This window comes from Hydractinia symbiolongicarpus, chromosome 13 (assembly GCF_029227915.1).
Source record: "Hydractinia symbiolongicarpus strain clone_291-10 chromosome 13, HSymV2.1, whole genome shotgun sequence".
Taxonomy (NCBI): Eukaryota; Metazoa; Cnidaria; class Hydrozoa; order Anthoathecata; family Hydractiniidae; genus Hydractinia; species Hydractinia symbiolongicarpus.
The window spans coordinates 13948689-13968895 of NC_079887.1; the positions used below are offsets into that span (position 1 = coordinate 13948689).

Genomic DNA, 20207 nt, shown 5'->3' on the forward strand with positions numbered 1-20207 from the left:
ACTATTTTTCCACAAATCTCACTCAATATTAATTTCGTATAATTCTATAAATTTGTTTTGATACCATAACGTTTTAATGACTTAATGTATAAGATGTTATATTCATCCGAGATTTAATTAAGGAGATATTTGAACTTAAATGCCTTGATTACATGCTATGAAATGTTGGAGTACATTTCAGAAACAACTCAATGACTAAAATGCCGGAGGACGAAACAAATTGGTTAAAAAATAGTAATGCTGGATTTTTTTTTCTTTTTCACTAAATACATATTTTACAACACAAATGAGTAGCGAAAAAGCATGACGTCAGCAAAACGATTGCTTTCACCTCTTAAAATGTTTTGCTAAAAATCTCTCAAAAAGGGCCCCAAAAATATGAAAAGGACACCTCTTCATATTTTCTTGGAGATATTTTGTGTTAAGTTTTAATTTATAAATTATCATAAAAATATACCGCCACACCTTATAACAACCTCGTTCCCAAGGCTCCCCCCATCTGATATTGGACGGAAGAAAAGGCCAAAAGCCTCGGGGACGAGGTTTATCTACAAATTACAAGAAACTTTTCAAATATTTTTTTCTAACTTGGTTTAACAAAACATAAAAGTGTTACGAGTACACTCTTTGTGTAGCTTGTAGTTTCTCCTTCAAAGCTTAGCAACGATACACACAGAAAATGAAAAATCTTCACTGTGATGTAGATATATAGCTACCGTAAGATATAATAAACCACGATAGCATAAACATACAAATAAACAAATATTTTGGTTCGTTCTTTCCAGGTTGAATATTATTAAGACAAACACACATTTCAGAGAATTTACAAGTCGCTTTGAAAAAAATTGGGTTGAAGTTGGGCTCAATGAATTGTAACGTGGTGGAATAATGTAAACAAAAATAATTTTTTAAAAAAAAGAAAGAAATTTACGGTTTTATTTCTTATACATGAACAATAACTTTTTCAAAGCACTTTCACTTAAAAGATCACTCAGTAAGGTACGAGACTATTCATCTCGTCACCAGGCCACGAAGACAACAAATATGAAGAGAATTCTGTGAAAACGCCATTTTAAGATTCTTATCCGTTGACTTTTCATAGCATATCAAAAAATGCATTAAAAAAACTGCGAACTTGGATGTGCTTTAAAAAAAAGGTGTTTAAAAAAAGGGGAAAAAAGGTTTTCGGTTAAAAATCATTTTGCGTGTGTAACGGCACACCATTAAATAACACTTGAAATGAAAGAGTTTTCGCTGAACGACACATTTCTGAATCCTTGCCCCCTGCTTGATTGCCAATCAAATCTAACATTTCGCATATCGGTAGAGACGACTTTCGTGTGCCGTAAAGTTTTCGTTGCGGAGTCTCGTCATCCAACACGACAGATTTCCTACGTTCTAGTTTTGGTCTTTGTTCAGAGTTTGATCTATGACGGAAATCAGTTGTCTCCGACGTTCTTCGTTCTATATCAGCAGAGTCCCCGCGGTGTAACTGCGTCCTACGCCGCTCCAAATCTGACGGACGGCGCTCTCCGTCACAAGATCTTCTTTTCGGTCCAGGCGAAGATTCAGATATCGTGCCGAGGGCATTGCTTTCACATTCAACGTCTTCTAAAACTACCCTTTCAAATTGTTCACCTTTCCGCGTACATTTCAAGTCGGCTGCCGGTTGCACAGCAGGCTGTTGGTTTTCTACTTCGAGCAAAGAATTAGCTTCGTCTAAAGATTGTTGAAGTTCAGTGTTTTTCAGCTTATAGGAAGAAATTTGGTCTTTCAATAAACAAACCTCTTCTGCTAGCTTATTTACGTCTAGTTCTTCGTTCATTTCCGAAATATCCTCAATCGAGGTTGCTCGGCGCATTGGAAAATCACGAGGTGAACGCATCGAGCTCGAGTGGGATCGTTTATAGCTCTCGCTGTTCGCGTTGTAACTCGATTGTGTCGGCGTCGATGATGAACGTCCCAGAGGTAAGCGTGGTGTACCATCTTGTCGCTCTTCATCACCTCCCTCCTCCTTCGATAAATTCGAAGTATGGAAAGTAGACAATTGAGCTTCTTTAAATCGAGAAAGAAACAAAAGTTTAGCTTACCCTACAGTATCAAAACATTCGATTAGTTTCGATTAGTTCCGAACGATAACCGACAACCATCGATATACGACGACGACAGGACGACGACATGAGGTTAAAATTAATCTGTGACAAGCTAGGTTGTTATGGCAGCTAATTGCCCCTCAACATAGCTTGTCCGAAAAAATACGTAAAGTTGTGTTTACACTGTGGGAGTAGATTCACTGTACGTATATTATAGAATTCTAATTTTTATTCCGTGCAAAAAACGCTTCACTGTCGCGTCCAAGCATAAACTCAACTTTAACGTAGGGACAAGTGAGTGATTGTTTTTTGAAATTATTGAGTAAAGGTAAAAATAGTAATCACTCACATTCCCTTTGTGACGTCAAGTGTGAAATACAAATGAACACGTATAAAAAGTAAACGTCAAAAAAAACGAAAAGTCCACTTTAATCGCACACGATGACACAACCGGCACTAAAACGCGTATTTGATTTTAGGTAAAACCTGAGTTGATATCTCGTAACAACAAGGTCAGTTTTACTAAGAATTGAGAAGTACTTAGCATCGTCCCTTGCCAATCGTTGTGTTGAGAGATAAAGTGGACTTAAAAATCTTAACTTCGGCTTCATCTTAAAGCTTGTTTTCCACTTCACGGATGTGTTTGTGTAACAAGTATCCTTTCGTCCGGCGCGTTCCAAATATTTGTGTTCTAAATGCCCCGGACGGAGAAATACTTTTTACGAGAAACTCTTGTTGTATTATTTCAATACAACAAGAAATGTTTTATTCTTTAATAGCCAATCAGATATCTTTTTTTTTTAAAGCACGTGTCACAACTTTTTTGATACAGAACATTTTTGCCTATAAGGAAAAAGCTTTTACCCAGCTCACGAAGAAATTTATCTCAAAATAATCAGTATAATTTTGGAAACACACACATTCTGCGGAAACAATTTCCATGAAGTTGAGAAACTCAGGCGTGATGAAGATATCTCCACTATACAAGTCTTTCAAAAAAAATAGTAGCCTGTTTTAGCACTAACCGTAGAGATAAAGATAATTTTTTTCTTCCATCAGTGTCGTCCTGCAAACAAGTCTCACGGAGGTCAAATCTTACTCAATGTACAATATCCCGTCAGCGGTAATGATTACATTAACAGTAAAAATGAAGGTGAAATGTTTAACAGCATGCTCAGTATAAATAAAAAAATTCACAAGTGCAAGTGCGTTGGTGCTAAAGTCCAGTTTACACCAGTGCAATAAAAGTTAAACGCAGAAGAATAAACAACTTAATAATAGAGAGGTCTGTGGATTAGAGAAAATTGTGTTTCTGGAAAATTTACTTTTAGTTATTGCAAGACTAGAAGTAATTTATTGCCAGGAAATTTTGCGGTTTCGCGATCTGATCCCCACAAGCGCGAAATTAAAATGCCGCGAAAATTTAGTTCCGTCAAACGCAAAATAAAAATGCATTAAAAATGCAATGCAAAAATGTGCATAAGTGATAAGTAAAGCCAGACTAGAGCAATGAGTTTTCAATGGAACGTAACAAAAACATCTTATTTCGTTTTTCTAATTTTTATATATACATTGACGGTTTTTGAAATATCAAAGTTTATTTGAACTGCGAAATCAAAATGCCGCAAATTATAGACAACAAGAACAACTATCACACTAAAAACATACAATAACTCCATCAACATTGACACTTCATAACAAAGCCCGAATGCTAAAGTATCACAAAAAATTCGTTTATATTACTCCACTGGTGTAAACTGGACATTTTCGTGCATGAAATGTCGTTGTGTCTGATTAAGGGAGTCAAGTGCTAATTTTAACTAATTTTAACCTCGCTGAAATGAGAAGCTGATGAAATTGTTAACAGTGGTGTAGAAAAAAGCACTTGCAGTTCTGAAAAAAAACAAAGAATCTTCAGAACCTTTCGGTTTAGACTTACCAGATTCTGCTAATTTTTCTTTTAATATTTCAATTTCTTGCTTCAATTTTTCACTCTCCAAATCTACTGTTTCCTTTTGCTCCGTCAGCATCGACATTGTTCGAATAAAGCCAAACCTATCCTCCTCCGCTTGTCTCAAATTATCCAAGATCTCCGTCTTGTCTTCTCTTAACTTGCGCAGATTCTCCTCCAATACGGAGTTCTCTTGTTCCAGGGATTGGATATTTTGCAAGAGAAACTGGCTCTCCTCCTTGGCTGCTTTTAACGCGCTATCATTGATGTTGCCAGTTTGTGCTAGTTCGTCTTCTATCTGACAATGAGATTCTGTTAGACGTTCCAAATCTATTGCCATGAGCTCCTTGTCAGCGTCAAGGTCGTTGACGCATTTTTCAAGTCGCAGTTTATCTTCTGTCAATTCTTCAATAATCGACAAGTAAGAACGTATTTCGTCGCCTAAAATATACAAAAGATATTTGAATTAAAAAACATTCAAGATATTGGGATCCTGAGCAGGGTAAAATCCTGTTTTTTTTGGATTAACATAAGAAAAGCCCACTGAATGAAGCGCCATCTTTGCTTTTACGTAACACACAGGGAAAACAAAAAGAAGTGTTAGGAATTTATCCAATAAGAAAGAGCCTACTGAACGAAGCACTATCTTTGCTTTTACGTAACACACAGAGAAAACAAAAAGAATTGTTAAGAATTTTATCCAATAAGAAGGAGTCAATTTAATGAAGCGCCATTTTTTTTTTACATAACACACAAAAAAACAAAGAAAAGAGTAAATAGTTCTATCCAATAAAATAGGACCTACTGTATGAGGCGCAGTTTGCGCATTTATCTTGACTGATACTTGAGAAGCTATCACTCTTCGAGATACTGCTTCCTGGTCGACTTCCAGGCCTGGACCCTCGCAGTTCATCTAGTTCGATTTTAAGGGCATTATTCGCGTCAACTTGTTTGCATAATGAATCAAGCATCTCCACTCTCTCCATTTCCAACCGTTGGTTGCTTTTTTCAAGCTCTTGCAGTCGTATTCGCAAATCTTTAAGCTCTTCCTCAATTCCAAGATGTGAGGTGTCGGAGGAGGTCTTAGTTGTAACCATGGCCGATGCCGGCACGTCGCCATTTGATTTAAGTGACCCAACAGATCCGTAGTCATTGACTTTGACGTCCGCCAAACTTGGATTTGAACTTGTAAATCCAGACTTTGATATGTCGGTATCGTATTCTTCATCACCTAAAAAAAATGGCGTCGAAACTACTGTTAATTAAAACTCATAAACAAAAACTAGTGCGTCGATATCAACCAAACATGATTCACGGCAATAAAAAGAAGCATCAGTATATTTTCGTACAATTCCATACTTGGTTAAACATACATGTCACTTACTCTCGCGTTCAGTATCCTCATCTTCTTCGTCGTCCGAAAGATCGTCATCCGTCGTCATGCCAACGTCGGATTTGCTTACTTCGCGAGAACGTTGTGAAGCTTGCAAGTTAAGGAAACTCATCAGCAGCTGCTGTTTGTCTTGATGTAACCTATTGACTTCTGCATCGAGTTTATCGATACGCGACATGGCGTCATCAACTTCTTGCTGTAACGCTTCTTTCTCTTTGCTGCACTCGCATTTCTGCGAAGGTAATTGCATGGTTTTAATCTCCATACGATTAGCAAGAGCAAACTTTAAGTACTTAATTTCCTCTTCTAAATCGTCTCGCTCTTCTTTCATAGCCTCGTAATCTCCTTGTAATTTACGAGTCGGGTTCAAATGAGATATCACTTCTTTACCGATAATTTCCGCTTGTTTATCTAAGGAGATTCCTTCAGTTTCATTCGAGATGTGTTCTTCACCTAACTTTTCTCTCAGTTCTAACGATAGCTTATCTAAGAACTTTTTAAAAGCATCCTGATCAGCTTCCATAGTGACGGCATCATGCTGTAATTCCGACAGTCGCGACGATACGTCTTCTAATTCTTGTCGTAAGTGTATTCTTTCCTTTTCGTATTGCTCTGAACCGATCGTGATAGCTTTAAGATCGCTAAGCGTTTCTCGATATTTCGCGTCTAGTTCGTTTACCTGATTCAAGGCGTCTTCTTTCGCTTTTTGAATAACGTTAATCGTGTCCTTTAAAGCCATATTCTCATGATCTAATCTAATACGAACTTCTTCCGTATTTCGGTATTCGTTCTGTAAATGATCACATTTTTTTTCCAACTCAGTCACCTCAACTTGAAGTCTCTCGAAGTCTGAATCACCCTGTTTCATGGTTTCGATAAAATTCGAATAATCTGTTACATGGCCGTCTGTACAGTCGCTACCTTCCTGCAAAGCACCTTCGGCAGTTGCTAGTCGTTCTTGCAATTTACGAGAATCATCGTGAGATTGTTTCGTCATTTTCGTTATCTTATCTTTCAGTTGTTCTTTTTCGACCTTCATTTCTTCGATAGTTTTCTCAGAGTGCTGCAACTGGGCGAGTAAAGAAACGCATCTTATTTGAACTTTGCGCACTTCTTCATCCAAACGTTGTCGTTCTTTAATTAGTTTCGTTCTCTCTTGCGCGAAAGCGTCCGCCTCGTAAATCAAGCGTTGCTTCGATAACTCCAACTCTGGCTGTTGCGACACGAGTCCTGCATCCATTGATTTTTGTCTCATATGACCAGAGTCTTTAATAGTTGTTGATTTACCTTTTAATTCGTATATCTGATTCAAAAAATTTACACGCTCGGTTTTTAAATTTTTGTTTTCTGTTTCGAATCTGGTTAAGCGGCGCTCGTGCCACTGTATCTTCGTTTCGAGTTCCTCTTTTTCCGAAATCGACTGCCGTTTTTCTCGTTCCATCTTTTTCGTGAAGGATATATACGAATCTAATTCTTTTCTGCTCATAAAGAGTTTTTGCTTCAATGAGTCTATTTCCTTTTCAGCTAAAACTTTCCCCGTTATAACTTCCAGATCAATCTCTTTATCCTCTTCTATTTTTAACACTTTAAACATTCGGTCACGAACAGTTTGCTCGTATAAGTCAGCCTTCTTTAGAATGCATCGCAACGCCACAATTTCGGCGTCCGTCAAATGGTAATCTCTTTTCAAGCGGTCTGCCGTGTTACTTGGTGTTTTAGGCACATCGATGAGATCTGGCAGTGAGTCGTTCAAGTCATATGAAGCTTTACGTGGCGTCAACGTCGGCTGACTAATTTTCCTATGATATAATAAACACGCAGAATCAACGTTAATGATCATTAATATTTTATTAGAAGAATGATATTTCAAAATACGTAACATTCAAGAATTGTTTCTCTTAAATAATAGCCGTATTCTGTGTGTTCAAAATGTTTGCGCGCAGCTTAATTCCTGGTTTCCCATATTTTCGGACGGGCGACATAGTGGATTTTTCCACGATAGGCGTGATAAAAATACACGAAAAAACATCGCGAGAAATATATATAATGGGCAAAAATACAAGGATTATTTCACAGGCTAAAAACTAGTCTACAATACTAATTTTTTGTTCAAAATAGTAGCCGAATCGCTTCATTATGCTAGGAATGCCGAAAAAAACAATGCTCGTGACATGTACGATTTGCAAAAATTTGATGATCGGAGTATGTACCACGGGCCAACGACTAGTACATTAAATACCAACAAATAAAACCTCCAACTGCTTTTTCTCAGTTCATCTGTCAGAAATAGTGAAAAGAACATACCTTGACACAGGTATGGGAGGTGCGCTTCGTGGCGTGTCTTTAAGAGACAGTGAACGAGTCTTCGGAATAAGTGATAAACTCATGTTTTCTAATTCACCAATTTCGTCGTCCGGTTTTATTTTCACAGCTAAAAAAGGAATCAAAAGGATGATATGAACTTCTAAAATTAGCAGATGCAAGATTTTCTTCAAAAGTTGCTAAGGGTTGAAATTAAGCAACCAGTAAACAAACAGCCAGGCTAAAAATTTGGATCGGGCTAAAAATTTGGAACAGGCTAAAAACTTGGATAGTTAAAAACTACGGTTCAAACCTAAATAATTCAACAAGCAACACACAAAGCCGTTCTTTAAAAGAATAAAAAGTCTAATTTACTAATAAATAAAACTATTAAAGAAGTGCAAATCTTGCATTTTAAAAACGCTTAACAACTTTTTAGCAACTTTGAGACTTGAATAAAAGTTTGTCCCTTAGCAACTGAGACTAAAATGAAAAATAGAGTTACATATGAAAACGAATGTGCACTGCTAAACAAACAAAGATTAGCTAAAAAAGAAAGGTTAATCTCACAGAGCTATCATTCACATATAAAACACACACACGAAAAAGCAAAAACGATATTTGCACTGTGCCAGATATGTTATATCATAACACAACGACAGAGTAGTCATGACATTCTCTTAGTTGTTTTACAACTGTTCTGAGTGTTTTTATGGTAGGAATGTGAAACCATAAGAGTTATACCAAAGCCAGAATGCAGTTCAAGTCACGTATTAATAATAAAAAAAGTTTGCTTTGGTGTTAGATCACAGACACCAGTATAGTATATGGTATCATAAAATCAATATGTTTTAAAACATCAATTGAAATTATCTAAAATTATTTACCCAGGATAACATTTTCAGTTCCTATTGGTACTACTCTCAACGAGGGTCTTTCAAAGGGGAATTAAGTGCATTTAATGCTGGAAGCGAACGCTGTACCACAAATGCAAGTAAAAACATATCTTGCAGAGCTTTACTTTACACCAACAAATCATTTTTTAATTATGTAAGAGAATAAAAATACTCACTCAAATTCAGCACATTTTTTGATTCCAAGGCACTTACACTAAAAAAAATAACAAATACATATTATATTAAGCATGACGTGCAGCAATTGTTAGAGTCAAGACAGGTACATCCATCTTGAATTTAAAAAGTGAATAACAAACTGGTACTAGTAATGACTGGTATTTTTAATTCGATTGATCAAAGCCGGACAGTAAATAATCTATTTTTTTCTTAAACATTGAAAGGAAAACTTATAAAGACATGCAGGCTAATTTTTTTTTTAAAAAAAAAATTTAAAAAAAAGCATTATAAAATACAAAAAAAGATTATTTCTATTCCTGAAAAGTTAACCTTACAAAAATATTCAAAAAAACATTGAATTATTATGTTTATATACAAACAAAAATGTGTGATGTTTATTCAGGAAGACAAAGAAATAATCAGATTTCCATAGACATTTTTTTGTCTTCTAATAATTTCAGACATGTGCAGCCAAAAAAGAGCAAGTAATTTACAATACACAGCTCGGTGTCAAAAGTCATGAAGATTTTTCAATAACAAACAAGTAAATTTATAATAATAATACATCCATGTTTTACAAGCTCTCGTTTCAAGGAAAGGAACAGAGAATAACAAAGATCCATTAAGTAAAACAAGTTATGACTTTACATTGATATAACCAATCTTGTCTGAACGATTTAAACAGAATACACAAGTATGCGTATGTTACTCAATGTATATTCAAAAAAGTGATCTCATATTTCTTTGTTTACATTCGAAAATAAACGATATATTTGAGCAGAGATTAAGTTATAAATACAAAACGAAAATACAACTAAAAAAATAAACTTTGATATGATCATGTTATGAAATATGAGAAAATTTAAAAATCAAAGTTCTGGTCTAAATGATTTTATCATAAATTATCTACGTGATTACAAGAACTCTTTGTGGTTACTTTAAGTTAACGTAAAGTTACACATATTCCCATATGGATACTTACTCCCCTAAGCACATGACATTTGTCACCTCCTAATTTTTAAACCACAAAAATGATTGCAACAAAAGAATAATAGCAATGAACAGAAGTTACGACATCATACAAAAAACGTTTTTTATCGAAATAAGAAACGGTGTAATGTATTGAAGCCTCCCATGTCTAGGACAGAATGTGATGGTAGGATTACAGCCCACCAAAATCCTAATCCACTTTTTATTTGGTAGCAATTAAAACATGCAATTTTACTTCGCAACTATATTCCAACATCCTACATAATAATTAGATTTCAATATAACGTGAATATCTTTTCAAATGATTTCACATATACAGCTAAAAAAAATTGGTTTGTTGCAAACAGGCAGACGTCAAAGTTAAGTCATATATTCCAACACCACTTTTCGTTTACTTACAGTATTTATTGCTGAAAGTTTACAAACATTAACTTTCTTTTTTTGATCAATGTTTGTGCAAACCAAAGCCAGACTTAATAAACAACTAAATTAAACAAAAGTCATTGATACATTGTTGACAAAATCTTTTGATAAAAATCTTTTTGGTGGAAAAGAAAAGCGCTTTGTTTGTGTACAAAACATTCAAATATGATGAAAACATTCTGCCAGAGCACCGTCTGAATCAGGATTATAATAAAAAATAAATACCAGATGAATTAAAACTAAATTAAGATAATAGAACAATAGACTAAAACCACACTTTCAAATGACAACAAAGATTGATATATTATAGATATAATTTGAGTAGTTTAAGGGGAAGCAAAAAGCAATCTTGTTATTGTTAGAATATAATTCTTACACTATCCATGAATGGTAGCTATAAGTTTACAAAATTAGTACATGGATACAAACATATTTTTAATTACATTATCATAAGAAAAAAACCACCAAATCAACTGCACCATCTTTTTTGTTTACAACTTTTAAAGACAGATAATGGAAGCTATTATAGTACTGTAATTGCACCCTTTTGTATACACAACCAATTAAAAGCTTCTCAGTCTAATTAAATCTCAATAAAAATACAGTCAGTCAAAGGTTAAAATTAACTTCATGTAAGTAAAGCTATCTTTTGCAAAATAGTAATATGCATGCATGACTATTTTGCAAAATCACATCAAATTTTTACATAATATATTTTTAAAGTTATATTTTAATCATGTTGTTTTTAATTTTTTTTTTTTTTATCATACAGAATAAAAATTTTGATATTTCTTTTGAGGGTGGAGTTTACAGTAAATACTACAATAAAAATCACATGGAAAGGAAATAATATATTTCTATTTCAAAGCATTCTTATGCAACATTTGCTAGTGTTAAGAATAGACAGACAGTTTTGTAGTGAAGTATTAATAATGCAGTGTATATGCATATACACTAAATTTGTCCACTCAAGGTATGAGTGAACAAAGATTTTGAAATTTTTAAAGCTTAAGAGCCATGTAAAATTCAAACAAATACAGCATGGTCAGAAAGTGATATCTTCACATTATACACAAAGTTAACATCATGAAGTCTTTTTGAAAATATTCCTATCAGTGTCGAAGATAAATAGACATACGAGTCTCATAATACATATATATATACCAAAATCAAAAGTGTTTAAAGACACTGTTGTTTCAAATATTCTGTATTCCAAATAGTGAATTTCTACTTTCGGCTGCCTTTTGTTGCTTTGAAAAAAAATTATAAATATAGTCAATCATGTTAAAATATTTGACCAAAATCCTGAAAAATAAATCAAAGTGGTGTGGGTTTATATTGAATTTGTAGGTCCATTCTTATGGGAGGACAAAGACTCGCTATTAAAGCTGTACAGCAGGTGAAGGTTTAGCATCTTTAGGAACCACCAAAGGAACTTTTCTGTTACTTACTATCATTTTGGATAGACTTTAACACAGTTGGTTTTCGAGAGTAACAGAACAAGGGGGAATAACCTAATCGAACATGAAGTTTTCCAACTATAACTGATGAAAACCCACAAACCCCACAAAAGTTTTTACAGTGAGAGTAAATCTTACTTACTTCCAAGTCTTATCCCTTCTTCAAAAAACAAAAATTTATGCACCTATTTTTAAATTTCTGTTTTGATTTGTTAATCCCTGAAAGTAATTCACAGTATGCATCATTGGGAAAGGTTGGTGAAACAAATTAACAAGGGTCTGTGAAGGAAAGTACACATCATAATGATGGTTTGTTTTTTTATTCGATGGAGACATCTCATTTCAAATCAACTCTAAAATGGCAATGGCAACACCCACTCTCAAATTGAATTGATTTTTTGCACGCAACATATCATTTCGGAGAGAATAAAGTGCAGCCAAATTTAGCTTCCAACTCTTTACAGTTACAGAGATAGAGACACTTAGTCTCAGGCCTTTTTAGCAAATAATTTTTAGTGCAATGCAAATTTTTATATTTTTTACAAAACTCTTTGTTGAGTCATCATTAAGGTGCTACAGAGCTAAAATCTCTCACCCCTAGCTTATGAGGTGAAGAGTCAGAAAATGAAGTTAATATATATTAGTGTATAAACAGAAGTTTAGTTATTGTTAATTTAACACAAAAGTTAGGAAAATCAATCAGATGTTTTAGCTGATTGATTAAGTACAAAACATCTACCCTTTTTACTACACTTATCTGCCCTTATCTTTGCTACTCATGCTAGGTAAGCAGCCATCGTGTTTAAGAGTCACTCAACCCTATATTTGAATAAAACTTTTAATATATATCTATAAATATAGAAAAAATATTATATGCTTTGAAATTCAAATTCGATTGCATCAGCAATTTTTTGCCAACATTTATTCAGCCCTCAAAATTAGCGTAGGCAATTGCTGTTGCAATTCCTGCGCGGTTTCATTTCGCGACAGCAAAAAACCGCCAAGGCTAATCTTATTTTTCAGGTCATTACTAGCAAATAGGCAAAAATATGCTTCGTTTTCAAATTACAAAAAATCTTCATCCACGTGGCTTAAATAAAACTTCAAAATTCATTCGAAAAGTTCAACTACATTTTAACAAAATTTATACAGAAAATTTTTTTACCGCACGTGGGTTTCGTTTTGAAAATTTTTTGAATAACACTTGCGGCATAAAGAAAATCTATTAAATTCGGACCTGCTATGGTTTCCAATTGTTTTGTAAAATGAAGAAATTATCTACAATTAAATCCATGATAAAATGTCTGTTCTGCCTGTAAGTGCATTTTGCCGACTTGATTCATACGTGCTCCGTCAGCGTTCACCTCCGCATTAGTTAAGAACCACATGGCTGGATTTCTTTTGTAAGACCTGGTTACCAACAAAGAAGGGGTCAGGCAAAAGAGATTGCTAGGATGGTCAGGTTGGCTATGAATAGAGTTGCTCATGGATTAAAAGGACCAGGACTATTCAATAATTCTGAGACTAAAAGTTTTCGACCAAGACTGAAATCTATCAGACGTTTTGTCCGACGAAATGTAGCGGAGATTTGTCTGATGAATATCCAAAAGTTATTTCGAGGGCTGCCACCGCACGCTATAAAATGGATTTTATAGGTTGATTTTGAAAACTCTATTTTTCAGGCGTGCGATTAATAACACGCCTCTCCTGAAAAAGACTGATATTTAAAGGGTAAGTAAGACTAACGAAGCTGCAAATTGCCGCTGCAAACGACTATGTCGTCGGCAATAAATTTTGTTTTTGGGCTAATTTCGAGGGCTGTTTATTTTATTTACATGACTGCTTTGTTAACACATCAGCATTCACACCAGCAATTGTTGGGTGCCTACGTGAATTACTGAGGCTGCATACATTACGCATTATAATTATTTAGCTTCGCTTTAAAATGCTAGCCATGAGGTGAAAAGTCCTAAAAACCAGTTTCAGACATGTCAACTTACACGCATTGAGCGTGTGACACACGCATTTTCTTTACCTCACACGCTGAAAGAATATAGTAAAAGTCACATGCATTTCTTTTAAAAAAGCGAGAACCTCTATTTCCACAAATTCTTTCTTCATCTCGAGTCTCTTTATATATATGATAAAGAAAATCAATTTCATCTCTTCCATCTCAATTTCACACTTTGTCTCACTCATTAAATCGATTTCACCCTTCGTCCCAGATCCTTTTTTTCAAGCATTCATCCCGTGTTTTTCTCATCCGGGAGATAGTAAAAAAAGTAAAAAAAATTGTCACGCATTAGGAATTAGAAAGTTGGCGTCTCTGCAGTTTAGAATTGCAGTTGAAAATTAATTATCATTGTTTAATGGTAGCTAGCACTGCGCATGATAGACTGGATGGTTGAATATAATTTTTATGACTTTTTATGACAATATTTTACATAGCTACCAACTGTAAAAAGTTAGGTAGCATTTTGTTAAAGTCTCAACAATTGCTTTAGTGATGCAATTATCAGTTAATTAAGACATGAAGAATGAAGACATTGTATAGTTTACCAAAGCGTCGTAGCAATCATTACATATGGTACGCTAAATTTTTTTTTAACAGATGGAATCGTTATCAATTTTTTAGTCCTCCCCAAGTGTCAAGTGTAGCTATCTTGTAGCTAGCTAAGCTATTTTGCTAAACGAATAGCTAACTTGATAAATATAAAATTGACTTGAATAAAGATATGCATTCCTAAAAACAAAGCATAAAGTACTTCTGTTTGAAATCAATAAATTTAAAGAAAAATCTAACAACAAGGTACCTGCGCGTTTCACTCCCACCATTTTTTAATTGAATACTGGTCTGAGTTGATTCAGTATCGGTCGTTTCTGAATTCGTTCGTTGCTCGTCTTCTACGACATCGGGTGTTTTCTCGAAACGTTTTAGAAAACCTGAAGATTTAGCGGGTTGTCGGCGCAACATTCTATCTCTTCGACTCATCCGATTTGTTGATTCTTCTAAGAAAATTAAAATAGTAAAAATAGTTAGTGTTCTCTCTGTGAGAAAGTTAATCACGGTGCATAATTAGAGTGCTAATAACTGCGCCCCTTGTGGGAAAACGCGCTAGCAGCAGCGCTGGTTGTGCATTTAATTTTAAAGTAGTTTTGTGTGGAGACGTGTGCATATTGTGTTGATGTAAGGATCTCTCACCATCATTTTTATCGCTCTTGCTGTCATTCGGATATTGATTTGTGTTGTTATTAAAATCTTCACTTTTTTCTCTTTTCTCAAATTCTGCGAAAGCAGCGCTCGGACATGAGCGGCGAAAATTTTTCGAAATCAACGGAGGAACGCTATTCTGAATACTCCGGATGCGTGATCTCCTCCGTTCTATATTTTCCTTTATTTCTGAATTACTTGTTATGGAACTGTCTGCAGGTCCTGACAAGCTATGTTTTTTACGCAAAAGCCGTTCGTATACATTTGCGTTTCGTGGATCAGTCGTTGTTTGAGATCGACTAAATTGTGACTTCGCTCTATCTCTTTTTATCACCATCCGACTCTCCGTTGAACCTGCTGATGAGTCTGCCATCTGGCTTTCTAAAAAGTACAAGTATCTGCTTACAAACAACAGATTCGGTTCACAAAATTGCTATTAAAACGTGAATTTCATGACTTTGTCCGAGAGACGAAAACAAAAAGTCCTCGCTTTAAACTACGAGCCTCCTCTCCATAGAAAATAATCAGTCATTAAAATTGTTGAAAGCTTACCTCCTATTGCAATATCGAGAATGACATTTTCAAATGTTATCTTATTGTTGTAATAGACTCGAGAGAAATTTTTAAATTGTTTTTTTTAAACTTTTAAACCTGACTTTCAATCATTTGTTTTTCTAATCATTGCAATTACAGATGTTATATCCCTGCTTGTATTTATATTTGATAGCTCTGGACAGCATACACAAAAGTATTTTCTACTTTTTTATTATTTCTAACAACTTTACAAACACTAATTTAAAGTCATCTAATTTAATAGCCCCACGAATCTTTCGTGTATATCTAAAACATTGTTTTTATATCTCACATCAGATAAAAAAATCTAGCTAAAAGTTTCATCGTTTAAAAGGAATATAGTTGAACATATGGCAGTTGGCAATTTGACAATACAAAAAATTGATTCCTTTTTCAAAAAAAAAAGAAATAAGGTGAGAACACTTAGCAACTTTCTGTAGCCTGCGCCTGATGTTAAAAAAAACCGCAACTAAACTCATGTTTATAATTTGTTAAAACCTTCCATAAATAAAGTGGTGTCAATAGATTGCACAGAAAAATAGTGAAGAGAAAATAGTTATTTGCAGTAAGAAAATACACATCCGTGTCACTTAGAATTTTTATTTGAATTCATATTAAACTTACATGCCAAACAGTCCTTCCAATTTTACCTTGTAAAAAAGCAAATTGATTTATGCACACCCCTCCCCTTAGTTTTAAAATACAATTAAAAAAAGCTCTTTAGCTAGAATTATGTGCATTTAAATTACCAAAATAGCATGGTTGTTCACCCGCCCCGTACGGCGGAAGCCCTGAAACACAGTTAAAAATGCTCTTTATCTATAAATTATGCATATCGAAATAAAAGAAGGTTATGCATTGATCTCAAAAAATCCAAATGGCCGAACCATATTTTTTTATAAGTCAAAAAAAAAGTTGTAATTATTTCCAGGATAAAGTAAACAAACAAATAGCAGTCGTGTTTTCACTCACCTGAAGGGTAATGCACTTGACAATAGAACAAGTGTGACATTTGGAAAGCAAAACACTTTTTTTATCTTTTCCCCTCATCAAAGCTTCATACCATTCACGAGAAGTGTAATATGTTAGCTCTCTTCTCCACTGTGAATAGCTTACTGAATATTTACGTGTAAAACGCAATGCAACAGAGAGTAAATGACGCACGCTTCTGTAGATTGTTTATTATTATGTGTGCTGCTAAAAGAATCTAAAGCCTAAACTCTTAAGACTTCAATTCTCTGGACTATCAAAATATTTCACTACTCGATTGCATGTTGGTTGTTTTCTTGAAAGCGTGTAAAGTATAATTTTGGAAACAAACAAACAAACAAACAAACAAACAAACAAACAGCAAATACAAAAAAAATAAACAAATAAAACAAATAAAAAACAAACAAATAAATAAAAAAACAACAATAAACAAACAAACAAACAGCTTAATTAGTTCTCCAAAACAAAAACTACAGAATCATCTTCCGACTTGCTCGTACAAAAACACGAAATTGAACACAAAACGGTGTTTGTTGCTGTTCGCTAATCAACAATCTCATATTATTTCTTTTTAATAAATCACTGTGGAAAATCAATTTACTTCATCTAAAGTCACTAATCTCTCTTGCAATTTATATTAGACTTGTCCATTCAAATGGAACGAGATTAAATCTTGTAGCTAGCAGGAATAAAAAAAACTAGATACTTTCTTAAAGGATTCATCTAGTTTTATGTTTTCAAATGTAGTTTAAGTGTCAGATGGGCCGCCTTCATTTCTGTAATTTCACAAAATGACGTCACAAGTTTTCGATCACGTAACATTATTATCTCCCAGTACATATGTATAAAACCATATTTCGCCTAAAATCATGTTATCAGACAAACCAAATTAATTTTTTTCAGCGTCATTTAAGCCTCGATTTTTGTCCCCTGACTACCTTTTAATACTTGTTGTTATCGAAGAATGAGTAGATATTGAAAACGAGGTTGTGTTGCTTTTTACAGGGTCATTATTTTTAAAGCATTTAATCGATCAACCAAGCACTAAACTCTCGATACGAAGCTTTTAAAATCTATTGATCCATATAAAGTTTGACAAAAATTGAACTTCTTTGTTGAAGATTTGCATACAAAATGATTGTAGAGGGTACATATATCATCATATATGAAATATGCAATCATGGTAAAACATATATCAGGTATTGACATATTGAAGCATATGTCATTAAGCTATAAATTGAAACATATATAAGGATTATATAAAACATGTCATGTATGCTTGCACGACAGATTTTTTTGTCGGATTTGGTATACGCAGTAGAAAAGATCTTAGTCAGGACGATTTGGACGACAATGATTTCTTGCATGTAAAGCGCAACTGGTATGACGTTGTAAGACGCAATAGTCTCGTTTAACTCTGTAATTATTAACCGCTTTATAAAGAGCATTGCTGAAATACCATTATGGACATTTAAAAACTGGATTGGATTAAATTAAACCCACAATTGATTAATTTTATGGAGAATGTAAGTTTACTAGAAACTCATTACTGCTTACTATTATGGAGATAATTTATGCTTATGATATAGAGATTATGTTAGACATTTAGCCGACACGAAACAGCGGACTCATCACACTTAATTTTGCAGAAGTTATGTAGAGCCCTGGGATCTAGGTTGGTGTAAAGTGAAATTGAATTTAGTAAAGTACACAAGCAAGAAAACTGCATTTTTTCTGAGAACTCAAAATGAATTGTCCTTGCGTCTGGTAATACGGAGATCCGTGGAAATATAAATATCGCATATAACTAACTTTTTTGGGGGGTTTGCGTCCAGCACTATTTGTTGCTTCTCCTATTTCTAACCTCCCCGGTGACTCTAATCTAGGATTTTCATCCCCCTCGCTCTGACAAATGTCAGTAATATCTCCAACAACACAAAATTATGTTTCTGGTGACTTTATTTGGTGAATATTAAGATGGTGTTGATGTGGTCGCAACTTCTTTCGGCCATATTGTTCAAGTAATTCAACAAGTTCTCCGCCATAAACAGCTTATGATATACACATCCCATCCATTTGATACTCCATTTTAATTCTTGTTTATCCTTTGGAATGCCAATTCTTATTGCATATTCATTTAATCTTGCGATATGAGATCAACAAATATTAGATTCTGCAATTTATGCTTTAATTGCATTAATTAGCCTTAGTGTCTTTTGACGGCTTGTATTGTAACCGACTATAATTTATGAGTTATTAAACGGAAATGCATCATTAAAAATGGAAGGATATGCTTCAAAACGATCATAAGAAAGGGTAGAACGGAAATACATAACTGTGAAGACATTGCAGCGATTTGCATTGCTTTCTGAGGGAAGTAGCACATAGTGGGTGATGTGATACGATTACAAAAAGTTTTTTGAAATAAAATTGATATTCAACAGAAAGTGAATCATGGGATGACCTTTGTAAGTTACTTGGTAAACAAAAATACAAAAGTTAATATCTTGCGTTCCAAAAGTGGCTAAATTTTCCTGTTTTGAGTAATTTTATTTACTCACGCGAATTGTTCAAAAAAGTTTGTGACATCTTTTCTATTACATCATTTCACAACCTCAGAAAGTTGACGTCAAAGCCGTTAGCGCTTACTTGACGGCTAATAAGCCGGCCCTTAATGTTAAAAAGACAAAAAACCCTGGAGAAATATATACAGATGAAACTGGAACACATAAAAATATTTAGCAAGTTTAAAATAAAACGGCTGTTTTTCTTACCTGAATTTTTTCTTTTTGATTTTTTCTTGCCTTGCTTATCAGCCACAACGATTTTTTCCGGTTTTACTGTTTTTACTTTGCGTATAGAAAAGGGTGATCGAGGCGAGCTGCTTTTGGGTTCATCCTGATAATATTTCGTTGAAGATTTTGTTTTTGGAGAAACTAAAAAGAAAAATAAGTGGGTGAAATTAACAGATGTTGAAATTGTTCTGTAAATTAAAAATATATTCGGTAGATTAATCACTTGGATACGGTTCGTAAAGTTGTGAAAAATTTTCAACAACGTGTGAGAAGAGTTTATAATTGGAAAGTTAATCGCAGTAGCTACGAACATTTTAGAGTTTGTGCTAGCAATGTTTTTGTGTCACTGTGAACAACTTTAAAGAATTTAGAAAGGCTTCCCCAGCTTTTTTTATCATAAAGAAAGGAATAAAAAAAGAAGTCGAAGTTTTTCTCATTCTTTTGAAGGTTTTCGAGGGAGGATGGGCATGACAACCCCTCACGTTATTAGAGGTGAATTGACAGCTTCAAAAGCACTAATTCTATTTTTCTAGCATGGTGAACTTTTAGAGTCTGTTAAACTCAACCACTTTATAAGGAACTGTGTTAAATCTGATAAATTTTTAAGAAATTTTAGTACAAAAAATAATGGATAAAAACAACAATTTATTTTGGGGGAACTGCGATTTTGCATTTGTCAGGTTTTGCGCATACATACTTAACTTTTTACACAGCTTTGAATAACTTTGTTTACCATGTCGATGGCAAATATTTTTACGCACTCGACAAAAACGTAGTATAGGAACCATCAACCTCGTCCCCTGGGTTCTTATGTTCGGAGCCGTTCCGTCAGAATATCATAGGCGTAGAAGAGCCCTGGGATGAGCTTGAAAAACTATGAAAGAACACCAAAACACAAGGAAAACCAAAAACCACCAAGAGACTTACACTAACAGTGTAATGGTAATTTCATTA

General features: G+C 34.2%; 1 protein-coding gene across 8 annotated transcripts in view; it reads right to left on the reverse strand.

The window, feature by feature from the left end:
- Positions 1 to 224: 224 nt before the first annotated feature.
- The window catches only part of LOC130623522 (paramyosin-like), a 30394-nt gene continuing 10411 nt past the window's right edge, over positions 225 to 20207 (reverse strand). For 5 of the 8 annotated variants that reach the window (XM_057439010.1, XM_057439007.1, XM_057439009.1 and 2 more), the window contains 9 exons: positions 19233 to 19394; positions 14887 to 15276; positions 14498 to 14693; positions 8811 to 8848; positions 7742 to 7868; positions 5429 to 7236; positions 4850 to 5275; positions 4033 to 4485; positions 225 to 2055 (listed from right to left, as the gene is read on the reverse strand). In XM_057439010.1, the coding sequence (XP_057294993.1) occupies positions 1190 to 2055; positions 4033 to 4485; positions 4850 to 5275; positions 5429 to 7236; positions 7742 to 7868; positions 8811 to 8848; positions 14498 to 14693; positions 14887 to 15276; positions 19233 to 19394 (4466 nt within the window). In that variant the 3' untranslated portion in view covers positions 225 to 1189. Of the gene's footprint in view, positions 2056 to 4032; positions 4486 to 4849; positions 5276 to 5428; positions 7237 to 7741; positions 7869 to 8810; positions 8849 to 14497; positions 14694 to 14886; positions 15277 to 16440; positions 19180 to 19232; positions 19395 to 20207 lie in introns of those variants that run through there. The other 3 variants (XM_057439012.1, XM_057439014.1, XM_057439013.1) reach the window with 3 other exon arrangements.